The 27,854-nt window shown below is 44.6% G+C and overlaps 2 protein-coding genes across 4 annotated transcripts in view; one reads left to right on the top strand and one right to left on the bottom strand.

The window, feature by feature from the left end:
- Positions 1-1,722, top strand: part of rnf2 (ring finger protein 2) — a 51,222-nt gene extending 49,500 nt beyond the window's left edge. For both annotated transcript variants that reach the window (XM_080195735.1, XM_080195734.1), the window contains one exon: positions 607-1,722. In XM_080195735.1, the coding sequence (XP_080051861.1) occupies positions 607-708 (102 nt within the window). In that variant the 3' untranslated portion in view covers positions 709-1,722. The remainder of the gene's footprint in view (positions 1-606) is intronic.
- Positions 1,723-19,008: 17,286 nt separating this feature from the next.
- trmt1l (tRNA methyltransferase 1-like) overlaps positions 19,009-27,854 on the bottom strand; it is a 51,055-nt gene continuing 42,209 nt past the window's right edge. The window contains exon 16 of one of the 2 annotated variants that reach the window (XM_080195732.1): positions 19,009-20,110. In XM_080195732.1, coding sequence (XP_080051858.1) covers positions 19,843-20,110 — 268 coding nt within the window. In that variant the 3' untranslated portion in view covers positions 19,009-19,842. The remainder of the gene's footprint in view (positions 20,111-27,854) is intronic. The other variant, XM_080195733.1, reaches the window with a different exon arrangement.

Raw genomic sequence — 27,854 nt, 5'->3', positions numbered from 1 at the left:
CAGGATCTTTTCTCCATGTTGGCATAACAGATCCTAGGCATTTGAGACCACGTTTTCCTCATCTAGTATCTTTAGCAGATCTGTTGCTCTGAGAGTGTCTGGCTGAATTCAGCCTACTATCCATTGGAAATTACTGAATGCATTATTGGGGTCAAGGGAAAAGGAAGGAGGAAAAATTAAAACAGAGGGTGGCTCAGTGGTTAACACTGCTGTCTCACAGCACCAGGGACCTGGGTTTGGATCCTGCTTGGGTGACTGTCCATGTGGAGTCTGCACGTTCTCCCCGTGTCTGCATGGATTTCCTCCGGGTGCTCTGGTTTCCTCCCACACTCCAAAGACGTGCGGGTTAGATTGATTGGCCGTGTTAAATTGACCCTAGTGTCAAAAGGATTAACAGGGTAAACGCATGGAGTTGTGGGAATGGGGCCTGTGGGCGGATTGTGGTCGATGGGCTGAATTACCTCCTTCTATACTATAGGGATTCTGTAATAAACCCAAACAGATGGAAGTGCTTTACTACAGTGGCCCTTGTGCCAGTCACTGATGGGGATTGTGACTCTTCATGAAGGATTTGTGAAACTTACTGTTGGTTTTATTTCTTTCCAGTTGCTGAATGGCTCCTTTTCATTGGAGCTCGTTAGTGAGAAATATTGGAAGGTGAACAAACCTATGGAACTTTATTATGCACCAACCAAGGAACACAAATAGGCATTGATATGAGATCCGTGCCAAATAAATGAAGATTGTGCTTTTGATGGTTGTGACATTTTTGTCTTCCACACAATAGCAAGCAGTATTGTGAGATGTTTCATTGAATAAAAACTTGTCACATGTTCAGATTTACGTATCTGTGACTCTACAAGTTCACAACTGAAACACCACAGACTTGGGCAAGAGGACAGTGTCCCAGTGGATTTTCTTATCTGATCATGATATTGTGACCACCACCTGGAATTCAGGAGATCGAAGTTTGTAGTGTGTTGCTTCTCAGTTTCTTGGTTTATGGATTACATCACAGGCAGTAGATATGTGCTTATTTTTTGGTTGCCCTGAATCTCTTGCAAACCTATTGGCAAAGGCCTAATTTCACATATGACGAAAAAAATTCTTTTTGGAAAATAAAAATAATTTCTTGCAGCCCTGCATTCCCCCGAAAGCATCAATGGATGGTGGAATATGGTACAATAGCAGCCCTCCAATCCTTACTTTAAGTGACCTTTCTTCGTATGAGAATTGGGGCATTGAGTGTTGATAGACCAACAATGGAAAAAAGTGAGAACCTCACGATTCCTCCCTTTAACCAAAGGGCTAAGGCTAATCGTCAGACCCCAAACTGTGTTCTGGCTGTGGATTGAACCTGGGGCCATGTTATATAGTGTTTAAATCCACTAAGTTATTGGGAGGGGAAACTAAATATTTAATTTGAAGGCAAGTATCCTTTAATGTTGCAAAGGTATGGTTTTAAACAAATTCTAGTATTCCAAAATGAAGTACTACAGGATGCCAAGGCATTGCAAACACAGAAATATATTTTCAGTGTCTTTCTTTAAAAAAACATTTTTCATGTAAAATGGGTATTTATGTTGTCAATCGAGTACTGGTAGTTGTACCGTGAAACTATACTGTACCTGGGCATCTTCTACTTATTTGTACACTGTTACTTACCATCAAATTGAAATTAAATAATACTGTTTTTTTGCTGGAATAATTGCAGTACTTACTGGAGAGCATAAACACATTTACAGATGGGGTGGTGGGGAAGGCGAGCAATTTGAGTATGTTCTTGAATTATTTAAAAGAAATATAGGATTTGAACTTGATGCCATTTGTAGTAATGCCATGCATTAAATGCTCTTAACCAGCAACAGAAAATGCTGGAAATGTGCTGATTGATCATAAACCTGAAATGTTACCTCTGTTTTTCCCTCTGCACAGATGTTGCCAGATCTACTAAATATTTCTAATGCTTTCTGTTTCATTTTGAGATTTTCAGCGCCTGGCTTATTCTGCTTCAGAAACCTGCTTTAAAATTATCTCAAATTGCACGAGTTAGTTTATGAACTTAATGCAAGTTTAAGGACTGTGTTGTACCTGTAATTCTCAGATATTTCTGACCAGTTTGCTTACTCCAAGGTTTTACCCCAATGCCCTTATTTGCAAGATGGACAAAGGACAAACACAAAAGTTTCAGTAAGTTTATTAATAACACTATTACCCACATAGAACAAGAGGATACCACAGACTCAAATTTACTACCTGCAAAGATGGTTTTGTTGAACTGAAGGCCTGATTCTAAGTCCATGTGATCAGTCATCATGAAGGTGAGTCTCAATGGCAGCTTCCTTTTTTTTATATAGCCAATCAAAGTCCAATTCAGAGTCTCAGCAAGTGAGACATTCCCAATCCAAGCTGACAAGACAGGGCTCTCACCATCTGTTTTGGGCTTGATCTACATGATCTAAGCTGATTGGAGTAGGCATTACACCTTCTCCAAGGCTTGATCTCAATTGCATCTTAGCCGAAAGGCCGAGATGCCGCTTTTAAAAATTGTTTCAAATGAAGCCTCAGTGTAACCTCATGACTTCAAACGACTGCAGGATCTGGATGGTCAAGGTCGCCTCACTCATTGAGTCTTCACTGCTGGTGTGCCTGAGATGCATATCTTTATCCCCCTGCCTGCCTTTCCAGAAATGTTTCTGGCTTCTGACCAATGAAGTCTTGGGAGGGGGTCCCAATGTCCAGTCCCAATATCTTGATGTCTGTCTGACAGGACACAGGGGCCTGCCCCTAGGATGTCCATTTCCATGGTGTTGCTTACATGCAACCTGTTGCCAGATAAAGTAACTGCAGGAACTCTAGGTGACAGAAAGTCTGGGTTTCTAACAATAGGCTGGTGCATTTCAATGGGGTGCGATGATCTCCTGCTGGGTCTCAGTAGAGTGCAATGATCCTTGATGGGCCAGGCCCAGATATGTTTCTGTGTCTTTGTATATTTGACTTTCATCAAGTCTGGTCTGCCTGAGTTTGATTCTTTAACTTAAGATATCCAATTTAATCAGCCTTAAAACTGGGCCCTGATTATATTACCATAACTATTTGTGCTCGCAATGTGGTAAAACAGAACTGTGTCACATGGTATTTTGTGCATTCGAAAGACTTTTTGTAAACTTCAACAGTTCTGTTTACAAAACACCTCAGTAAACTACATAAGCCTCAGTTTTAGCATGCCACAAGTCAGACTTCATTGTGACCACTAAAGGAATTGAGGCACCACCTGGCCAAACATCAACATAAAATGAATGAATGAAAATTAGCAACCCTGCTTTCAAAGTGTATGATGTACTTAACATTTGTGGATGTTAAAGAAGCTATCCCCTATGGACAAGCCCTCCGTATACACAGGATTTGCTCAGATGAGGAAGATCTTGACAGACACCTCCAGACGCTGAAAGATGCCCTCATAAGAACAGGATATGGCGCTCGATTCATAGATCGACAGTTCCGATGCGCCACAGCGAAAAACCACACCGATCTCCTCAGAAGGCAAACACAGGACACAGTGGACAGAGTACCCTTTGTCGTCCAGTACTTCCCCGGAACGGAGAAGCTATGACATCTTCTCCGGAGTCTTCAACATATCATTGATGAAGATGAACATCTCGCCAGGGCCATCCCCACACCCCCACTACTTGCTTTCAGACAACCACTCAACCTCAAACAGACCATTGTTCGCAGCAAACTACCCAGCCTTCAGGAGAACAGTGACCACAATACCACACAACCCTGCCACAGCAACCTCTGCAAGACATGCCGGATCATCATCACAGATGACATCATCACATGTGAGAATACCATCCATCAGGTACACGGTAAATACTCTTGCAACTCGGCCAACGTTGTCTATGTGATACGTTGCAAGAAAGGATGTCCCAAAGCATGGTACATTGGGGAGACCATGCAGACGCTATGACAATGGATGAATGAACATCGCTCGACAATCACCAGGCAAGACTGTTCCCTTCCTGTTGGCGAACACTTCAGTGGTCACGGGCATTCAGCCTCTGACCTTCGGGTAAGCATTCTCCAAGGCGGCCTTCACGACACACGACAGCGCAGAGTCGCTGAGCAGAGACTGATAGCCAAGTTCCGCACACATGAGGACGGTCTCAACAGGGATCTTGGGTTCATGTCGCACTATCTGTAACCCCCGTGTCTTGCCTGGGTTTGCAAAACCTCACCTACTGTACTGTCTGGAGACAATACACATCTCTTTAACCTGTGATCAGTGCTCCTTCCACTCACATTGTCAGCCACTTTACACCAAACCTGCTGTTCAAGTCTTGAAGATTCGCATTCTAATCAGTAATCTGTAAACTGTGCTTTATATGCTCTGTCTGAGGCCAGAACTCTCCATTCACCTGACGAAGGGGCTAACCCGAAAGCTAGTGCGTGTACTATCAAATAAATCGGTTGGACTTAAACCTGGTGTTGTCAGACTTTTTACTGTACTTAACATTTCACACATTTCTGAAGGATTTTTAAAATCAAAATTCCATATTGAACCATGCAAAAAATGCAACTTTAACTTGGGAAAGGGTCTATCACTTCCTGCCCCTACCCCATCATTATTGTGAGTTATTTGTGCTGTGCTATTATTAGTCTAGATATTGCCATTTCCTTTTCTGTTTGGCTGATTTCCTGACATTTCAAAAGCTGCTCGCTGTAAATAGTGAGCTGTTACATTGGTTGCTGATGACTTTGAGAAGCTGTGACTGCAGGTGTTGTTTGCATTTTAAAGAACCAAGTAAATTACAGTGCAGGAACAGGCCCTCCAAGCTTGCACTGATCATACTGCCCGACTTAACTAAAACCCCCCTACCCTTCCAGGGACCATATCCCTCTATTCCAATCACATTCATGTACTTGTCAAGATGCCCTTTAAAAGTCACTACTGTATCCGCTTCAAGTGTTAGCTCGGAAGTCTTAGTTGCTGTGGCTGAGTGTTCTGAGTGTAGAGCATAACAGAGAGAGACTGCTACGTGCCAGAACAAAGAAGTGTTAAACTTACCTACCACTTTATACATGGGGGAAACATAAAACAAAATTCGCAATCAAGAAGGAAAATGGGGCATTTGTTCTTAATCATGTGCCAATGCATAGCTTGCTATTCACCTTTTTGTATTCTCTTGGTGTTAAATTTTAGTGATTTGGTTTGGCTCAGGAACTCTCCACGTGTGTGAAGAAAGGGATAAAAGCCACAATGTTATAGTATTCTGATACTGACAATCTTTACTGTATCATTCCATCACTTGAAGATGAAAGCTGTAAATATTGGAAGTTGTGTTTTACAATTGGTAAATAATTAGATTTGTTTTCTGTCCTCTTTGAATCTGCTGTCCAGAAATAGCTAAAGTGGAAGCTGTACCTTTTTAAAAAGACTATTAGTTTTACTACATTTAATGAAGAGATTACTTCAAATTGTAAAAGAATGATCAATCAGCAAAAAATGTATTTGTAAAACAGTGGTTTGAGTTTAATAGGCTTTATTTAGATTGTCATTGAATTCAGGGAGCGAATTGAGAACATGTCCCTGTCTACATCAAGGGGCACAAATGAGATAATGGTTGAAAGCTTCAAGCTTTTAGGTGTCCAGATCAACAACCTGTCCTGGTCCTCCACCGCAACCGTCCGTCCCGCAACACACCCCTCTCCCCACCCACCCTCTCCCCTCTACCCCCGACCCACTCTACCCTCCCCCCTCCCTCCACCCCCTCTTCCTCCCTCTTCCTCCCCTCTTCCTCCCCCCTCCTCCCCCTCTTCCTCCCCCCTCCCTCCTCCCTCCCCCCTCCCCTCCTCCCTCCCCCCTCCCCCTCTTCTTCCTCCTCCCCCTCTTCTCCCTCCTCCCCCTTCCTCCTCCCCCTCTTCTCCCTCCTCCCCCTCTTCCTCCCCCCTTCCCTCTCTCCCCTCCTCCTCCCCCCCTTCCCTCTCTCCCCTCCTCCTCCCCCCTTCCCTCTCTCCCCTCCTCCTCCCCCCTTCCCTCTCTCCCCTCCTCCTCCCCCCTTCCCTCTCTTCCCTCCTTCTCCCCCCTTCCCTCTCTCCCCTCCTCCTCCCCCCTTCCCTCTCTCCCCTCCTCCCCTTCCCCTCCCTCCTCCTCCTCCTCCTCCACCCCTCCCCTTCACCCCCCTCCCCCCTTCCCCTCCCCCCCTCCCCCCTTCCCTCCCCCCCCTTCCCCTTCCCCTCCCCTTCCCCCTCCCCCCTCCTTCCCCCCTTCCCCTCCCCCCTCCTTCCCCCCCTCCCCTTCCCTTCCCCCTCCCCTCTTCCCCCTCCCCTTCCTCCCTCTCCCCCCTCCCCCTTCCCTTCCCCCTCCCCCTTCCCTCCCCTCCCCCCTTCCCTCCCCCTCCCCCCCTCCCCCCTTCCCTCCCCCCTTCCCTCCCCCCCTCCCCCTTCCCTCCCCCTCCCCCCTCCCCCTCCCCTCCCCCTCCCCCCTTTCCTCCCCCTTCCCTCCCCCTCCCCCTCCCCCTTCCCTTCCTTCCTCCCCCCCTCCCCCCTTCCCTCCCCCTTCCCTCCCCCTCCCCCTTCCCTCCCCCTCCCCCTTCCCTCCCCCTCCCCTCCCCTCCCCTCCCCCTTCCCTCCCCCTCCCCCTTCCCTCCCCCTCCCCTTCCCTCCCCCTCCCCCTTCCCTCCCCCTCCCCCTTCCCTCCCCCTCCCCTCCCCCTTCCCTCCCCTCCCCCTTCCCTCCCCGCCCCCTTCGCCCCCTTCCCCCCCTCCCCCTTCCCTCCCCTCCCCCCTTCCCTCCCCTCCCCCCTTCCCCCCCCTCCCCCCTTCCCTCCCCTCCCCCTTCCCTCCCCCTCCCCCCTCCCTCCCCCTCCCCCCTCCCCCTCCCCCCTCCCCCTTCCCTCCCCCTCCCCCTCCCCCCTTCCCTCCCCTCCCCTCCCCCCCCCTCCCCCTTCCCCCCCTTCCCTCCCCTCCCCTTCCCTCCCCTCCCCCCTCCCCCCTCCCCCTCCCCCTTCCATCCCCTTCCCCCCTCCCCCTCCCCCTCCCCCTTCCATCCCCTCCCCCTTCCCTCCCCTCCCCCTCCCCCCTCCCCCCTCCCCCCTCCCCCCTTCCCTCCCCCTCCCCCTTCCCTCCCCCTCCCCTCCCCCCTTCCCTCCCCTCCCCCTCCCCCTCCCCCCTTCCCTCCCCTCCCCTCCCCCTCCCCTCCCCCCTTCCCTCCCCCTCCCCCTTCCCTCCCCCTCCCCCTTCCCTCCCCCTCCCCCTTCCCCCTTCCCCCCCCCCTCCCCCCTTCCCCCCCCCTCCCCCCTTCCCTCCCCCTCCCCCTCCCCCTCCCCCCTCCCCCCTTCCCTCCCCCTCCCCCTCCCCCCTTCCCTCCCCCTCCCCCCTTCCCTCCCCCCTTCCCTCCCCCCTTCCCTCCCCCCTTCCCTCCCCCCTTCCCTCCCCCTCCCCCCTTCCCTCCCCCCTTCCCTCCCCCCTTCCCTCCCCCTCCCCCCTTCCCTCCCCCCTTCCCTCCCCCTCCCCCCCCCTCCCCCCTCCCCCTCCCTTCCCCCTCTCCCCTTCCCTCCCTCCCTGTCCCCTTAACGTTTGAAAATACTCCCTTTGAGGTGTACGTACAAGCACAAGAGGACAGTTGCTAGAATAGGGATTGGTTACATGAAAAGATGCTTGAGCTAGCTGATGGATTTTAAACATTTTTCATTTTAACCTTTCAGTTCAAAATAACAGTACTATTGCTCATTAGATTAGGCTTTTGGATGCATGTTTTTTCTTCCATCTACTTCCTTCCAACATTCCAGGCTAAAGAGAGAGGTTGCACAAAACCTCACCCACAGTTTCACAGCTGTTTCCAAAGACTTGGCAATTTGGATTAGGAAAGATGCCTCAAAGACAGACAGACAAATAAATTAGGAAATGGAGAAACAGATGCTGAAAAACACATGGGAGAGAGAATAACAGATGCAAACAGAAATATCCACAAGAGACAAACTGAGACAGAGATACATTTTGCTATACCGATGCAGAGAGAAAAACTGGTACCCACGTACTGACAACAACAGATAAAGGACACGAGCATCAGAAATACAAGGTCAAAGAAAGGCAACATAAGGTTAAGAGATCATGACAAGGAGACAGAAATAAATGAAACTAGGGCAAAATTAAAAAGATGGTGTAAATGTGGTGTGAATGTTGAGCCAATGCATTAGATGACCTCTTTTTATATCAACACCAAAATCACATTTAGGCAAATACTCAGTGTATCTATTGCCTGCCCCCCCCCCCCCCCCCCGGCCCCACTACTGCTAAGAAATCCTGTACTAGCATTTGGAGCCTCAATTTTTCACTGCAAATGTATGTCTTACTGTAAGTTAGTGGATTGAGTCAATGCAAGTTGTGTTGTCAAGATGATATGTAGGAGCTTAAGACGCACCCACAGAGCAAAGTGTGCCTGGCAAATGTCAAACAGAAGTGGGTCCTTTGGCAAAAAGAATTAAATATGGCCGTGGTATCAAACTAAAATTTACTAACTCATTAAATAGCTTGGCTACGGCAAAGGAATTTGGTGTTAGTGAAAAACTGGTGCAAGAATGGAAAAAGGAATCCGCCCTATGTATGCCCAAGCCATCAGAATGCATCAATGCCGGATTCATCAGCCACACGCAAGACAGCCCTGAATGTCACCCAAGCTCAACGCAATGCCATCCGCGCTCTCAAGACCAACCGTAACATTGTCATCAACCAGCAGACAAAGGAAGAACCACTGTTATACTGAACAGAATGGATTACTACAAAGAAGTATACCAACAACTGAACAATGAGGAACACTACAGACAGTTACCCACAGATCCAACCAAAGAACACACCTGTCAACTCAACAGACTGATCAAGACTTTTGATCTGGACCTTCAGAGTACCCTTCGTGCTGTCATCCCACATACTCCCCACTTTGGACATCACTACTGTATCCAAAGATGCACAAGGCTAACATACCTGGCCATCCCATTGTATCAGGTAATGGGACGCTGTGAACGTCTCTGGCTGTGTCGAGAGCATCCTGAAACCCATTGTACAAAGAACATCTAGCTTCTGTTGCAACACTACAGACTTCCTACAGAAACTCAGCACACATGGAGCAGTTGAACTCGGAGCACTCCTCGTCACAATGGATGTCTCAGCACTCACCAGCATCCCCCACAATGATGGTATTGCTGCAATTGCCTGAGTATTTAATGCCGACAACTGCCAATCTCCAAATGCAATTTTACAACTCATCTGCTTCATCCTGGACCACAACGTCTTCACCTTCAACAGCCAGTTCTTCATTCAGACACATAGAACAGCTACAGGGACCAAATTCACTCCTCAATATGCCAACATCTTCATGCACAGGTTTGAACAAGACCTCTTCACTGCTCAGGACCTTGAATTGATGCAAAACATTAGATACATCGATGACATTTTCTTCTTTGGACTCATGGCAAACAATCACTGAAACAACTATATGATGACATCAACAAGTTCCATCCCACCATCAGGTTCACCATGGACTATCGAATCAGTTGCATTCTTGGACACACACATCTCCATCAAGGACGGTCACCTCAGCACTTCACTGTGTTGCAAGCCCATAGATAACCTCATGATGCTCCACTTCTCCAGCTTCCACGCTAAACCTCAAAGAAGCGACCCCCTACAGACAAGCCTTCCGTATACACAGGATCTGCTCAGATGAGAAGGAACTCAACAGACACCTACAGATGCTGAAAGACGCCCTCATAAGAACATGGTATGGCACTTGACGCATTGATTGACAGTTCCAACACACCACAGGAGAAAAACTGCACTGACTTTCTCAGAAAACAAACACAGTGGACAGAGTAGCCTTCGTTGTCCAGTGCTTTCCCGGAGCAGAAAAGATACAACATTTTCTTCGGAGCCTTCAACATGTCATTGAAGACAACTAACATCTCACCAAGGCCATTCCCACCTCCTACCCCCCCAACGTCTTGCCTTCAAACAACAGCACAACCTCAAACAGACCACTGTCCACAGCAAACTACCCAGCCTTCAGGAAAACAGCGATCACGATATCACAAAACCCTGCCACAACAACCTTGGCAAAGCGTGCTGGATCATTGATATGGATGCCATCATTTCACGTAAGAATATCATCCACAAGCTACTCGGTACATACTCTTGACTCAGCCAACATTGTCTACCTGATACGCTGCAGGAATGTCCCGAGGCATAGTACATTGGTGAGACCACGCAGACACTTCAACGTGAATGGCTAGCCTGCACTTTTCAAGAGGTGCTATGTTGTGGCTGCAGAAATTGCTGGCGATCATGCAGGAAGTGAATCTATTTTGAAAAATATTGCACATTGCCATAATGGGGGAGAGAGCAGTTTCCAATATTTTTGGACACAGTATTGGAGGGGTGAACAAGATAGAATGGGATATAGAGAGCCCAGAGGCCCTTCAAGTACATGGTCAAAAGGCAGTGGGAACAGATAGGCATAGGGTTTAATGCCAGGAATCAAGCCATCAGGACCTGAATAAAGTACAGTAAAAAGTTCAGTGACCTCACACATCAATATGAAAGGCCTCTGGGCTTGCTTTAAAGTCAAAGCCAACATAGTCTATAATAGATACAGGTTCAATAAACAGTGAAATGAAGGAGCTAAGAAATTAACAGATAGATAAGCAGATAAATTGAGAGATGAGATTCTGCTAAGAGCTTGGGGATCTTGGGTCGAAACTCAAACAAAGGACCTCGTGCGTTTTAAATGGATTGCTTGTTTATTCTCCATTTTATTTGCCAAATACCTTGCCCTGGGCTATGAAACTATGATGTGGGTATGCCGGCGTTGGACTGACTATGACATTGAATTTCAATACGATCCAAGGATAGGCTGTATCACTTTGGAGCATTTTGTATATACTGGCCATGCCTTGGATCTGGAGCTACATAAATAAAAGTTGCTTTGTTGTTGTTGTTGGAAAGAAATGTTGCTTTTGAATTTGTCTGCGTCATGAAGGACATTTAAAAAATTTGACTTTGTTACTACGGTGCTGCTAATTCTGCTAATGATACCTATTTTTCTCCCATTGCATGCAGCTCCATTGCATTCTGTCACCCAGGAAGGAGAAAGGGAAAGGAGAATTAGGGTACATCACTCAGGTGCTTCACTTCTAGCCCCCCTTTCAGAGGCTGAAGATTAAGGCCGTGCTCTATCGGTACTGCTTTTCTTCAGCCTCGGCACCAGGCAATTTCTCATCCCAGGTGATTTCAGCCAGCATTTCAAATCACAATACTCCCTCTGATTTCTTACCTTTCCTGAACATCTCCATCCATGTAGACTCCCCAGTAGGTGTTTCACATACGGCTGGGTGGGTGGCACTGTTGGCGTTTAACACGCAGGGGTCAGAACACCAACTGTCTGACATCTCATCCTCCATCATCACAGACCGACCACACGCCCACCATCAAACATTAAGCTGTGATTTCCCAGATTGTCACCGACCTCAATTTTTTTACATTTCAACTGATTTCTCTATTATCCTATTTCTTCCAATCCAGGTCTGGAATTCTATCAATGTCCCATTCTTGTTTCTCTGTTGCATTTGTCCAAGTCACTTTTCGCACCAGTGCTGTTGATGTGTCTTCCTTTTCCCTCAACAGAGGAATCCCCTTCAGTGTTGACTATCAATCCCTTTTCCTGCTTTGCCTCCCTTACCCTTTACCCTCTCAGAATGATGACATAAGAACATAAGAAATAGGAGCAGGAGTAGGCCATCTAGCCCTTTGAGCCTGCCCCGCCATTCAATAAGATCATGGCTGATCTGTCTCTGCTCAGTTCCACATTCCCGCCCTCTCTCCATAACCCTTAATCCCCTCTCTTATCAAAAACCCATCAACCCGCGTCTTAAAAATATTTAGCGAGGTAGCCTCCACCACTTCAACGGGCAGAGAATTCCAGAGATTCACCACCCTTTGAGTGAAGAAGTTCCTCCTCAACTCCGTTCTAAACCGCCCCCCCTTTATCTTGAGGCTGTGCCCCCTAGTCCTATTATCCTTTCTGAGCGGGAAGAGTCTCTCCACCTCTATCCTATCCATCCCATTCATCATCTTATACGTCTCAATGAGATCTCCCCTCATTCTTCTAAACTCTAATGAGTACAAGCCTAGTTTATTCAGCCTCTCCTCACATGGTTCCTCTTGACCTCACTTTCAATCCTACCAGTCTCCAGATTCATCATATTATCCTTTGCCATTTCTGCCAACATGTTGCTACCATGAAGCACATCTCTGATCTCCTTGTCAGCATTCTGGAGGGACCATTCCTCTGATAAACCCTTGTCTGCTGTATCTTCACCCCTGACATCCACTCCCCTTCCCAAAGCAACTACCCATTATATTTCTTGTAAGAACAACAAAAATCTGAATTAATGGCAACTGCTAGTCAGCTTGATCCAAAGTGCTCTAATTATCAAAGGGTCAGACAATTCAGTCCAAATACTATCACCAGTTTTTTAAAAAAGTTCAAAGAAGTGAACTTTTTAAACAGAGACATATTCAACAGGAACTTTGCGGAGCAATATCAATTACTTCACCTAAGGTTGTTATCTATGATTTTCCTCAGCTGCCATTTTTCAAAATTTGACCTTTCCTCATCTCCTTAATGATCAATGTGAAACCCATTTCCTCCCAGTCTTAACTCGCACTTAGTGACTTTGAAGTCTAGACTTCCTCTTTAAAAACATCATTTTGTTCCCTTTTCCCTCTAGTTCCCCTCTCCTTATTGTGCATATGTAATCAGCACCTGCACATTTTTGTCCTATTAGTGAATAACTCTACTGTACAGAAAATTGTGGCCAAACCGAATACTGGTCTAACACTGCCGAAGCAACGTTCACTTGAGCAGTATAACCTTGCGTTCTTTTCAAAGAAAAAAAATCAACTTGTTATAAATTGGACCTTGAGTATCTCCATTGCTATGACAGAATTTTTACAATACAGAAGGAGGCTATTTGACCCATCAAGTCTGCACCAGCTCTCTGAAGGAACATTTAATCTAGTTCCACTGCCCTGCCTTGTCCCAATCACACATTGCCATCCCACATCTGCTAATGGAGCCAATTAAGCTTCAAGTCCCCGCCACCAGGTTTATTCATCCATAGTAGCTTTGGATTTATGTGCAGTGATTAAGAAAAACTGCAACAGGATCTGCTTTCCAGAGTACATGCTCATACTTCTAGTTTGTTGAGTGTTCAGCCCTTTTTTAACTAAACAATTTCCCTGCCTTTAATTCTTTCTAGTTGGGAATCATTTCAGATTGATGTTAATGATTTCTTAAAGCTACTGTGTCTGGCCATAAGAGGAACTGCTGGAAAAATCTCAGCAGGTCTGGCAACATCTGTTAAGGAGAGAAAAGAGCTGGTGTTTCAAGTCCAGATGACCCTTTGTCAAAGCTAAAAGGCATAGAAAGTGGGAGATATTTATAGTATAGGGTAAGGAAATGAAAGATGAGTCATAGCCACAGAAACCAGGGGAAAATACTGTTAATGGTGGTCCATAGAGAGAATAAAGGGTGTAAGTGGCAAAACAACAATGAAACTAAAATCAGAGGGTAAACTGTGACAGATGATGTGGGGGGAGGGGGTTGGATGGGAGAGAAGTAAACTTTAGGAAAGAAGAAAAAGGAAAGTGGGAGAAAAGGTAAGGCGGGGGGAGGGGGGGACAAAACGGAGAAAGTGTGAGGGGAAAGAAAAAAGATAATAAAAGAAATGAAAGGTAGAGAACAGTAAAAAAAATTAAATAGAATGAAAACCAAAGGGGTTGAGGTGAGGTAGCGCTAATCATCTGAAGTTATTGAATTTGATGTTGAGTCCGGAAGGCTATCGCGAGACTAGCCTGAAGATTAGATGCTGTTTCTCCAGTTTGCATTGAGCTTCACTGGAACACTACAGCACGTCAAGGACTGGATTGTGGGCATGGGAGCAGGATCGTGTGTTAAAATGGCAAGCAACTGGAGAGTCAGGGTCCTGATTGTGCATAGATCCGGTTAGTTTAACGTCTGTGGTAGGTAAAATGTTAGAATCCGTCATTAAGGAGGAAATTGCGAGGCATCTTGAAGGGAATTGCTTGATAGGGCAGACGCAACACGGTTTCATTAAAGGGAAGTCGTGTCTGACAAATTTACTGGAGTTCTATGAGGATGGGTCTAGGGCGGTGGATAGAGGAGAGCCGGTGGATGTGGTCTTTCTGGATTTTCAGAAGGCGTTTGATAAGGTACCTCACAAGAGGTTACTGCAGAAGGTCAGAGGACATGGAGTTGGGGGTAGGGTGTTAGCGTGGATAGAGGATTGGTTGTCAAATAGGAGGCAGAGAGTGGGGGTCAATGGGTGCTATTCGGATTGGCGGTTGGTGACTAGTGGGGTGCCCCAGGGGTCGGTGCTGGGGCCTCAGCTATTTACCATTTATATAGATGATCTGGAGGAGGGAACCGAGTGTATGGTGTCGAAATTTGCTGATGACACCAAGATTGGGGGAAAGGCAAATTGTGCGGAGGGTGTGGAGAGTCTGCAGAAGGATCTAGATAGGCTGGGCGAATGGGCCAGGAAATGGCAAATGGAATTTAATGTTGGCAAGTGTGAGGTGGTCCACTTTGGTAGGAAGAATGGTAGGAAGGACTATTACTTACGTGGCGAAAAACTGCAGCAGGCGACGGTGCAGAGGGACCTCGGGGTCCTTGTGCATGAGTCGCAAAAACCCAGCCTGCAGGTGCAGCAGGTGGTCAGGAAGGCGAATGGGATGCTGGCCTTCATAGCGAGGGGGATTGAATATAAAAGTAGGGAGGTCTTGCTGCAGCTGTATAGGGCATTGGTGAGGCCGCAGCTGGAGTACTGTGTGCAGTTTTGGGCGCCGCACCTGCGCAAGGATATTTTGGCCTTGGAGGGAGTGCAGAGGAGGTTTACTAGGCTGATACCGGAGTTGAGGGGGTTGAGCTATGAGGAGAGGCTGAATAAACTAGGCTTGTACTCGTTAGAGTTTAGAAGAATGAGGGGAGATCTCATTGAGACGTATAAGATGATGAATGGGATGGATAGGATAGAGGTGGAAAGACTCTTCCCGCTCAAAAAAGACAGTAGGACTAGGGGGCACAGCCTCAAGATAAAGGGGGGGCGGTTCAGAACGGAGTTGAGGAGGAACTTCTTCACTCAAAGGGTGGTGAATCTCTGGAATTCTCTGCCCGTTGAAGTGGTGGAGGCTGCCTCGCTAAATATTTTTAAGCGGGTTGATGGGTTTTTGATAAGAGAGGGGATTAAGGGTTATGGGGAGAGGGCGGGAAAGTGGAACTGAGCCACGACAGATCAGCCACGACAGATCAGCCATGATCTTATTGAATGGCGGGGCAGGCTCGAAGGGCCAGATGGCCTACTCCTGCTCCTATTTCTTATGTTCTTATGTTCTTATGTGTTCAGCAAAGCGATCACCCAGTCTATGCTTGTTCTCTCCGATATAGAGGAGACCATATTGGGAGCAGCAAATGCAATACGCCAAATTGAAAGAGGTATGTGTGAAATGCTGCTCAACCTGGAATGAGTGTTTTGAACCTTGGATGATGATCATAGAAGAGGTAAAGGGGCAGGTGTTACATCTTTTGCGATTGTATGGGAAGGTGCCATGAGTGACAGGAAAGATGTTGGATATAGTGGAGGAGTGGACTAGGTCTAGCCATGGTCATTCTGACATTTTGTAGACTTTATGTACACCTATAGCAGATACAGAGGCCTCATAAACCTGCAAAGCACATATCATCCCCTCCTCATTCTGTTACATGACATATGAATGATGCACAATGCTCAGAACATGGTAGGCTTTTCTGGCAAGATTAAGCTGAATTACTCTAGTTTCAGTGTAATAGCACCCAGAACAGGTGGCTTTGGTTTGTTTTTTTTAAGTATGAACAGACATTTATTTTAAAGGACCTGCCTTTTCATTAGTGAAAGGGAAGAGCTAGCAAACCTGGCCAGGCTGTTAACTTATTTTTGCAAGATGCAGAGGAGCTGTCCGAAAAGCTTACAAAGAGGCCAAAGTTCCTTTTAAAATCCACTTCCCACTGCTAGCTCTGATTTGGAGTCTCCACGTATTTATGGGACGGCATCGTGGTTAGCACTGTCGTCTCAGGGCTAGGGACCTGGTTCGATTCCTGGCTTGGGTCTGTCTGCGTGGAGTTTGCATGTTCTTCCTATGACTGTGTGGGTTTCCTCCAGGTGCTCTGGTTTCCTCCCACAGTCTGAAAGACATGCTGGTTAGGTACATAGGGAAAATTTAGCATAGCCAGTGTACCAGAACAGGCGCTGGAGTGTGGTGACAAGGGGATTTTCACAGTAACTTCATTCCAGTGTTAACGTAAGTCTACTTTGTACCTCACAAGAGGTTATTGCAGAAGGTAAGGGGGCATGGAGTTGGGGGTAGGGTGTTAGCGTGGATAAAGGATTGGTTGTCAAATAGGAGACAGAGAGTGGGGGTTAATGGATGCTATTCGGATTGGCGGTTGGTGACTAGTGGAGTGCCCCAGGAGTCGGTGCTGGGGCCTCAGCTATTTACCATTTATATAGATGATCTGGAGGAGGGAACCGAGTATAAGGTGTCGAAATTTGCTGATGACACCAAGACTGGTGGAACGGCAAATTGCGCGGAGGGTGTGGAGAGTCTGCAGAAGGATCTAGATAGGCTGGGCGAATGGGCCAGGAAATGGCAAATGGAATTTAATGTTGGCAAGTGCGAGGTGGTCCACTTTGGTAGGAATAATGGTAGGAAGGACTATTACTTACGGGGCGAAAAACTGCAGCAGGCGACGGTGCAGAGGGACCTCGGGGTCCTTGTGCATGAGTCGCAAAAACCCAGCCTGCAGGTGCAGCAGGTGGTCAGGAAGGCTAATGGGATGCTGGCCTTCATAGCGAGGGGGATTGAATATAAAAGTAGGGAGGTCTTGCTGCAGCTGTATAGGGCATTGGTGAGGCCACAGCTGGAGTACTGTGTGCAGTTTTGGTCGCCGTACTTACGCAAGGATATTTTGGCCTTGGAGGGAGTGCAGAGGAGGTTTACTAGGCTGATACCGGAGTTGAGGGGGTTGAGCTATGAGGAGAGGCTGAATAAACTAGGCTTGTACTCGTTAGAATTTAGAAGAATGAGGGGAGATCTCATTGAGACGTATAAGATGATGAATGGGATGGATAGGTTAGAGGTGGAGAGGCTCTTCCCGCTCAAAGGACAGTAGGACTAAGGGGCACAGCCTCAAGATAAAGGGGGGACGGTTTAGAATGGAGTTGAGGAGGAACTTCTTCACTCAAAGGGTGGTGAATCTCTGGAATTCTCTGCCCATTGAAGTGGTGGAGGCTGCCTCACTAAATATTTTTAAGACGCGGGTTGATGGGTTTTTGATAAGCAAAGGTATTAAGGGTTATGGGGAGAGGGCGGGAATGTGGAACTGAGACACGACAGATCAGCCATGATCTTACTGAATGGCGGGGCAGGCTCGAAGGGCTAGATGGCCTACTCCTGCTCCTATTTCTTATGTTCTTATGTACTTGTGACCAACAAATTAACTTTAAGATGTCTAACAGAATTGGACGGATTATTTTAAAGCTATTCTCATTTTCATTCTGTACTTCTTGATCTTGTCTCCTAAAAGAGCAGAGCATTGCACAGTAACAATAAAACTGCATCACTGATTCTTCCCTGTTTGTTATTTACACATAATTCCTAATGCATCATGAACATTTGGTCACTGACAGAGATAGTACTTTGTTTCTTCAAATGGAAGCATTAACCATTAACTTTTCAAAGTTTACATGTTGAACTAAAACAATTATTCCTGATCAACTCTACAGGAGTGTATCAAACCATTGTCATAGAAACACAGAAAATAGCCACAGGAGTAAATCCTTAATTCCTTAGCATTTTTGGGAAGTTATTTGTGACTTCCTCTGTGAAGACAGAACTAAAGTAGTTTTTTAATTGCTCTGCCAGTTTCTTGTTCTCAATTATAAATTCTTCTGTTTCAGGCTGGAAGGGACCTACATTTGTCTTCATTAATTTTTTATGTATTTTAGAAGCTTTTGCAGTTTGCCTTTACGTCACAAGTTTGCTCTTGTACTCTATTTTTCCTCTCTTGATTTATCTCTTTGTCTTCCTTTGCTGATTACGGCCAATTTTCAGGTTTGCTACTTTTCCTCTTTGTATCTATAATTATCCTTAATTTATTTAGTAAACCATGGTTGGGCTGCTTTTCTTGTTGTGCTTTTGCACCAGAAAGGAATGTATAACCATTGCAATACATTTGTTCCTTAAATATCAGCCACCATGACTTTTAATGAAGTTCTCCAATCTATGTTAGTTGTACATTCTAAATTATAGCTGAGTGGAAGGAAAGGGAAAAACTACAATGAATAATAATCCAAATTCATCAAACTTATTGTTATTTATGAATCAATGGCTGGAATTTTTCAAAAAAAACTAAATGTTATAATGGCAATAAAACAGAATGGTCCATGCTGATCTCAGAGAGAGTGGTGAATTGCATGCCAGTACAGGGGGGCCTAAACACGCCGGTGAGTGTGGCATTAGAGTACTCGGGTGCCATTTTACAAGGGGTTCAACAGGTATGAGACACAATGTTTAAGCAGGTCGGAAAAAATTCTCTATTGTTTAAAAAAAGCACCTGGCCTCTGATCTATGCCTCCTAACACTGATGAGGTGGAGTCACAGCTGCATGGTGCCATGCATTTCATTCTAACACTGTACCACAAGACTGCCTTGAAAACTGACAGTTCATCATAAGCAGGCTGCAATGGAATGTGCTGAATCCCTTTTCTAAAACAGACTGCTCTATGGCTGATTTGTTTTACCTAAATATTTTGTGATTATTCTAATTTTGGATCATAAGTATCAAAGCGTGCATGCTTGTAAAAGAGCTGAAAGGAGAAATAGATATTTTAGTCCAGAACTGATATTTAATTCATTGCATATCGTAAGAAATGCATAACACAAACATATACAGAACATGAATTCTCAGCAATAAAATTCTCATTTACACTTGTCAATGATTCATTGGTTCAGTTTCTGAAACTTAGTTCAACTGGGGCAGCAACCAGAACTTCACCCAGTACGTACCAAAATTAAAAAAAACACCTGCACTCAATGGAAACATACTCAAACTGCAAAGATGTTGCTTCAGCTATTAAAATTTGAACAGAACTCTCAATGTGAAAGTTTCTGAGATAGACCTGAATCAAAATTCTGCTTTTCAGCAATTGTAAATACAACAGATAAGGGGAAAAATATTTCCAGGTTAATGCTTCTGCTGACTTCCTTTTTCATTTAACAAACTAGATGGAAGTTCTAAACATAAAACAATTTCCCTGTGGTGAGGCTCACACTAACAGGCGGTAGTTGTGTGAGCCTCACCACACAAGTTTTTGTAGTTGTATGTGACTTAGAATTATTGCTTACTATAAAAATTAGGAAAAAATTTTGGTGTACTTGAATAAAGTTAACTGCTGTATTTCCAGAAGCAATAAAGTCAATGTTTACTACTCAATAGCATCAAGTCAAATCATGGGTAACACCTGTACATAACTGATGAACAATATACCATAGGTTCTTTTATACAAAATGATAAAAACAACCTTAAAATAAATTTTAAGAGCATCATGCACACTGATGTACGAGCCACCAACATTGGCTCTTCAGTGATGCAGCAATTTAGTGATAAGCTACAAATCATACCTCAATAGAGGAGTACAACAGTCAATTTGGTTCATGCAAAATCATGCTAGATTTATCCCGACTCAGGTTTCACTTCTTCAGTGGGCTGATCGACTTCAAGCAGCTCTGGAATGGAATCTTGCACAGGTTCAGAAATAGGCTCTGTTGAAGCATGACCATGAATTCCAGGCTGACTATCAGTGTGTGTTGGCACACTATACTTCATGAGGATGGCTTTCAACTGTGCCAGTGTGGCATCTGTGCGTATACCTGTTGGGTCAAAATGGGTACGGCCAACTCGAAATCCAGCTTGCGTGAGATAGGGTAGAAATTTGTTTATCCTGTAGAAACAAGATAGTTTATTTTAAAAATGGCAGGTGTTCAAGTGGTTACGGTAGTACATGAAATATAGAATACAGGAACCAATTGCAAAAACAGCAGATATTATATGAAAATATCACCATTACATCTGAAGGAAAAAGGCACTTAGGATGATAAAAATGTTGCTCACAACCTAGTTTTTGGGTTGTGCCTTTCTTTTGATTTCTTGGCTCTGTAACAAGTGTAACAGCATACAAAAATGTACAAGTTAAATTACACTGAGAAAATGAGGAGAGAGTTGGGGATAGAATCAGATAATCTGGCAATTAGAGGAAAATTGATGGACAATGAAATATTTTTCAAACACCATACAAGGGCTATTTAAAATTAAGATTTCTAACATCAACTGCATAACAAAATTGTGCTTGTTATTTTCTGTGGAGGCACTAAGTGCAAAAAAAAACTCATGGTACATACTTTGCCTTGTAATAAATAATAAAATAATAACGCTTTAAATTCTGACTACACAGATGCAAGAATTGGCTTGGCTTTTCACTAAGCAGTAGGCCACAGACTCTTAGCAAACAGCCTCTATGTTACAATAAATATTCCAAGACTTTGAGGGGTGCTCAAAACACTCTCTCTGGTTCTAATAACTTGGCAAAGTATTTATTTCTAGACTTTTTAAATTAACCTGTCACAGTAATTTTGTTTTGACTAAGTGCAAGAAACAAACGGGACAAAAATCAAAGCTCATCTTTATTCTGATTAATTTAAATGGGCCAGTCAGAAAACATTACTAAATTCGGGCAAGTGGAAAAATCCATCAAGTGTTTTTCCTGGAAACTTGGAGCTGAGCCAACCTTTAGCAGTGACCCTGGTGTACAAACAACTGTTTAAGAGATCTGCTTGACTTTCAGGACAATAGGGTTGGATTGAGTGAAATATCTCAAACTCAATACATGAGATTTGTTCTGTTGTCTAACTTTATTTTGTAATCTAGATTACTTCCTAGGTATTTGCTGCATTTCTCTTATTAATATAGATGTTACTGAATTTAAAAGGCTAATGGAAATCAAGATGGTTCAAGGACTGCAAGTAGTTTGGTTACCCAAGGGTCAGAAGACCAGTTTTCCACATTTTTCTTACTTGCAAAGTCACAATGTACGGAGGTTTTTCAGTTATTATTCTGGTGCTTAATCACATGATGCATTTGGTTTCTAAAGGAGCTTCTGTGATGGGCACTAACTTCTTTTGATCACATGAGCTTTTTAACAAGACCTTACATCTTCCTTCATTCTCACATGGGGGATTAACACGTACACAATCAACATTAAAAATTGTGCTGTCATCCAATTATTTAAAGCAAGCATAATCAGCTGTCCTTCCAAAATGAGAACTCATTCCATAGCAGCTCTAAGTTTAACATAAAAATATGGCAAAAGTGTGTCATCTTAACTACTAAGTCATCAGATCAATCTCTGGAGAAATTCAAAGTGACAAGGTAACAGACTTCTTTCAATTTTTGTTTGGAAGTTGCTTGCACGTCTGTACGGGTCATGGCACAAAAAGATAATTAAAATGGTTCTGAATTTTTTTTAGAATTGTTACAATAGAAAGAGTGAGCATGTTAGATACAAAATAAAGGAAATTTTTAAAATAATTATGAAGGTATATGTGAAAAAAGGAAAACAGAAGGTTGGGGGGGGGGGGGAAACGGAAGGAGGGGGAAAGAGAGAGAGAAGAATGTGGCTTTAACCTGCTGGCAAAACCCCACTGTTCAGAGATTGGGGTGCCATCTTTAAAGGGTGGCCTGATCAGAACCTAGTAATCCTCTCCCCAGGTCCCAGAGGTCCCCCTCTCCATACCTGATCGGATTGGCATCTGTACTGAAGAGCAGTCGTGATGTGGGTATGCCGGCGTTGGACTGGCGTAAACACAGTAAAAAGTCTGACAACTAGTGAGAATATTATCAAATAAATAGGTTGGACTAAAACCTGGTGTTGTCAGACTTTTTACTGAAGAGCAGTGTCAGGGCATTGCCAGGCCAATGCTTAGCCATGTCCCACTCACCTGGGATTATACTTATCTCTACAATTCCAGGGAGATCCCCATGACGGGTTCACGTCTCTGTGAACGTTTTGTAAGTGGCACCGGCGTGACAGCACGCCAGCATCCACGGATATCCAGTGAGGAGAGAAATCCCAGAGAGAATGCCCGCTAATGACATGCTAATTTATTAGCAAAAGGTTTCTGTGTTCCTGTGGTGTGTTTTACGCCATTCCAGTGACCAGGGGCTAGTAAGATGGGAACCCAAACATGCCAGCGTGAATCATGAGATTTTGAGCATACTCTGCCATTCCTGCAGACGGAGAGTACAGACTCAAAATCACTCCCATCGTTTGGCTCCTGGGATGAATCTTTCTTCAGCTACCAAAGGCTTAAGCTAGAAATTCAGCTTATTTTTGTAAAACTGGAACATGTGCAGGATGAAGCAAAAAGTACTGGAAAGGATTAGTCACAGCATTTGGTATTCTAACCATATGGAGTTTGTTCTTCAAAGAATGGGTCTACTTAATATTCAAAAATAACTAACTTTCATGATGGCTGACTGTTATCATGACTGCAACCCACCCAATTACATCAGGTCCTGGTGATCTTCCCACTGACTTGTGAATGCCACGTGCAGTCCCGGGGGCAGAATGTTTGAAAACAGATGTGAGTCATTGTTAATGTCTGCTTACAAGCATTCCAGCAGCACATTTCAAAGCAGCAGTGACAGAATCTTGGGAACAGATTCAATACTTGCACTCTGCCATGGATCATATTCAGCACACTGAAATCCAAATAGGGAAGGTGTTGTCTTTAATAGTTGGCTCCTTATCAAGCATTCCTGTTATTTTGCAGAAAAGTCAAATCACTACAAGTGTATTTCTCATGGATAAAGGAAGATTTTGTTTTCCTCATCACCTGATGACTTCCATTCCAATGACCCCCAGCTGTGAAACATTATTCATAGTACTTACTGGAAGGTACTTTACAAACATATAATCAATAGTGGATAGGAAAAATTTTACTGGTCCACACAATTGTGTATCGCAACATGCACACAACCCATTCTATTCACAACCATGTGGGCTCCCGAAAGAGGTGAAAAGGATAAAGCTCAGGCCAATTTGGTGGGGGAAGTCTATAAATTGTTCTCTGGCTCACTTAGGCAACTAAGACTAAGGTTCAATCTGGTACAAAATTCTATCTTTTGCAAACGTGATCTCCACCGCAGCCAGGAACTGGTGCAGCAATGCACCTATGCTGTGTGCCAGAGGTCCACTGTTCTCTGGGCAAGGAACTACCTTTCAGCATCTATTCCAAATCTGGCCTCAACTTAAAATCGTGACCTCGGTCTTTCAAAACCTATAAGAACCATAAGAAATAGGTGCAGGAGTAGGCCATCTAGCCCTTCGAGCCTGCCCCGCCATTCAATAAGATCATGGCTGATCTGTCGTGGCTCAGTTCCACATTCCCGCCCTCTCCCCATAACCCTTAATCCCCTCTCTTATCAAAAACCCATCAACCCGCGTCTTAAAAATATTTAGCGAGGTAGCCTCCACCACTTCAACGGGCAGAGAATTCCAGAGATTCACCACCCTTTGAGTGGAGAAGTTCTTCCTCAACTCCGTTCTAAACCGCCCCCCCCTTTATCTTGAGGCTGTGCCCCATAGTCCTACTGTCCTTTCTGAGCAGGAAGAGTCTCTCCACCTCTATCCTATCCATCCCATTCATCATCTTATACGTCTCAATGAGATCTCCCCTCATTCTTCTAAACTCTAACGAGTACAAGCCTAGTTTATTCAGCCTCTCCTCATAGCTCAACCCCTTCAACTCCGGCATCAGCCTAGTAAACCTCCTCTGCACTCCCTCCAAGGCCAAAATATCCTTGCGTAAGTACGGCGCCCAAAACTGCACACAGTACTCCAGCTGCGGCCTCACCAATGCCCTATACAGCTGCAGCAAGACCTCCCTACATTTATATTCAATCCCCCTCGCTATGAAGGCCAGCATCCCATTAGCCTTCCTGACCACCTGCTGCACCTGCAGGCTGGGTTTTTGCGACTCATGCACAAGGACCCCGAGGTCCCTCTGCACCGTCGCCTGCTGCAGTTTTTCGCCACGTAAGTAATAATCCTTCCTACCAAAGTGGACCACCTTGCACTTGCCAACATTAAATTCCATTTGCCAGTTCCTGGCCCATTCGCCCAGCCTATCTAGATCCTTCTGTAGACTCTCCACACCCTCCGCGCAATTTGCCGTTCCACCAATCTTGATGTCATTAGCAAATTTCGACACCTTACACTCGGTTCCCTCCTCCAGATCATCTATATAAATGGTAAATAGCTGAGGCCCCAGCACCGACCCCTGGGGCACTCCACTAGTCACCATCCGCCAATCCGAACAACACCTATTGACCCCCACTCTCTGCCTCCTATTTGACAACCAATCCTCTATCCACGCTAACACCCTACCCCCAACTCCATGTCCCCTGACCTTCTGCAATAACCTCTTGAGGTACCTTGTCGAACGCCTTCTGAAAATCAAGAAAGACCACATCCACCGGCTCTCCTCTATCCACCGCCCTAGACACATCCTCATAGAACTCCAGTAAATTTGTCAGACACGACTTGCCCTTAACGAAACCGTGCTGCGTCTGCTCTATCAAGCAATTCCCCTCAAGATGCCTCGCTATTTCCTCCTTGATGATGGATTCTAACATTTTACCTACAACAGACATTAAACTCAGCGGCCTATAATTCCCTGACTTTTGCCTGGCACCCTTCTTAAACAACGGCGTAACATTAGCCGTTTTCCAATCTTCCGGCCCTTCCCCGGAATCCAGCGACATTTGGAAAATAACCACCAAGGCATCCACTATCACCTCCGCCATTTCTTTCAGAACCCTTGGATGCATTCCATCCAGTCCTGGGGACTTGTCCACAATCAGTCCCTCCAGTCTGTCGAGCACCGCCTCTCTAGTAACAATAATGTCATTGAGGCCCTCCAGTCCTACCACCTTTCCATCTCTAACACCCGGCAAAGTATTCACATCCTTCTCCGTGAAGACCGAAACAAAAAAGTTATTCAAGACCTCAGCCATTTCCCCATCCCCTACCACTAAGTCCCCCTTCTCATCCTCTAAGGGTCAACCATCTACGCAAACACAACTCATTCCTGTCATCGTGCCATAAGCCTCAATCAAAGAGTCTACCCTTCTTCACATTGTAGAATCCTAGGTCTTTTAACTTCAATTAAAAGTGATGTGTTGCAAAACAATAAGTACTTTGTGCAGTTGAGAATGTTGGAATTCTGAATTAAAATCAGAAATTGCTAGGAATACATAAATAGTTAATCAGCATGTTAAATAGACAAGTTAAGGTTTCAACTGGGAATCTTCAACAGGACTTGAAGAGATCACATTCCATTTTGTGAACCTAATTTTCTTGTTTAAAGTCCGATTGAACTGTTCTGCATTTTCAATATTTTCCCTAAGCTGGAAAATCATTGTGCTAAATATGTTATAATCAAATAACTATACAAAAGGATAAGATAGACACACATACAAATACTCTCAAGATGCAATCAATGTTGAGATTTGTTCTGTTGTCTTCATAGTTCAAATTTCTTAGCTAATTATGACAATTGTTTGATTAATCATATCAGGCAGATACTTAAAAAAAATACCATGATACCTACAAAGTACTTCTCAATTCATGACTTCTTATAAATACGCTGAATGAAAATATTCTTGCAAATGTTCATTTTTGTTGGAAAACATAATGGCTGACATAACAAGTCATTGCATCTCAAAGTAATTCATTGTGTGAAACACGTTCAAACAGGATAAGGTCCCATACAGATGTATTTTTTTTTCCAAGTAACAAAGTTGTCAGTTAACATTTCCCTTCACAGGTGCCAGCAAGTTTTAAAATTATTAAATGTGCTAATGTTAAATCCATGTTAAGTTAATATAACTAAGGGTTTGATGTTAATGAAAACTTACACTGAGCAGAGTAGGCTGCTTCACAGAGGTGCAAAAGAAAAATATGGAACAGGGCCAAAAAGAGAGATTAAGGGGCTTGGTTAAGGAGGGTATTGTAGAAGTGTAAGGTAGACTGGCAGAGAAATTTAACAGAATTCTACAGTGAGAACTAGGTAACTGAGGAGAGCGCCATGAGGTAATAGATGGTATGCACAAGACGTCAGAATCAGAGGAATACAAATTTTGAGTATGGGGATTGGTCAGAGATTAATGAGAACAAGACAATGGAGGAATATAAAACGATCTGAATTTTAAATTTGGGTGTTGGGTGACTGGAATTCAAACCAGATCAGTGAGTATGTGTGGTCAATGCAGGACACAACATGGACAACAATACTGGATAAGCTGAAATTCATAAGGAGGTTGCGTGGGGCAGTGTTAGAATAATTGAGGCTAGAGGTGACAAAGGTATGGCTGGGGGATGAGACGGGGGTGCAATGGAGATGGAAGTAGTCAGATGTGATATAGGGTTAGAAACTCAAGTTTGTAGTCAAACACGATCCATGACTGGCTCAGCCCATGATGGTGGCCAAGGTGATGGTTGGATTCAATGGCAAAAAAGTATCTAGTTTGTGGCTAAAACCTTTTTGTTTTATTCTTTCCTGGGATGAGAGTAGTGCTGGCAAGACTAGCATGTATTGCCCATCTCTAATTGTCCTTGAGGTAGTGGTGTTAAGCTGTCATTTTGAACCATTGTAGTTTATGCAAACCTACAGTTCTGTTTGGATGAGAGTTCCAGGAAGTTGACCTACTGATAATGAAGGAATGGTGAAAGTTGACAAAGGGTCATCTGGACTCGAAACATCAGCTTTTTTCTCTCCTTATAGATGCTGTCATACCTGCTGAGATTTTCCAGCATTTTCTCTTTTGGTTTCAGATTCCAGCATCCGCGGTAATTTGCTTTCATTATGGAGGGAGTGAATGCTTAAGGCAGTGGATGGGGTGCCACTCAAGTGGATTGCTTTGTCTTGGATGGAGCGGAGTTTTGAGTGTTGTTGAAACTGCAATCGTAATCCTGATTTGTGTCAAATAAATGGAGAGATCGGAGGTACTTACTGCAGAATTCCCACCCTCTGACTTGTTTTTGTAACCACGGTATTTATAGGACTGGTTCATATAGGTACAACAGTAATCCCCAGGGCAATAATGCTAGGGGATTCATTGCCAATGAATATCAAGGGAGGCAATGGTCACTGCCTGGTATTAGTATGGCATGAATGTTATTTGTCATTTATTAGCCCAAGCCTGAATGGCTGCTTCAGTATCTAAGTAGACACAAATGGTGCTGATTACTGTGCAATCAGCAAACATCTCCACTTCCGATCTTATGATGGAGACATTAATGAAACTACTGAATATGGCTCTATGATGACTTCAGCCAGGCTAATGAGGTTGGCTTACTAGAATAGATGTATGGTGTAAATAAAATAACTTGATGACAGGACTTTCGCCTCCTTGGAGTTATTACAGGCTCAGCCTAGGACATTCACTTAGGAACACCCACAGCAGCTTCCTGGGATTGAGATTTCCTTTTGTGTTCGGCTTTGCTTTAATTAATGATGTCAGATTTTGGAGACTTTTTTCTATTCCATTCAGCACGGTGGTGCCATGTTGTCAGCTGCGCCTTGATTTAAGGATGTTGTCTAATCATTTTGGCTATCCAGATAATG

Source organism: Carcharhinus amblyrhynchos, chromosome 9 (genome assembly GCF_965287045.1).
Source record: "Carcharhinus amblyrhynchos chromosome 9, sCarAmb.v2.hapA, whole genome shotgun sequence".
NCBI lineage: Eukaryota > Metazoa > Chordata > Chondrichthyes > Carcharhiniformes > Carcharhinidae > Carcharhinus > Carcharhinus amblyrhynchos.
Note: the sequence above shows the minus strand (reverse complement) of the source record. Positions and strands in the feature narration are given on the sequence as shown.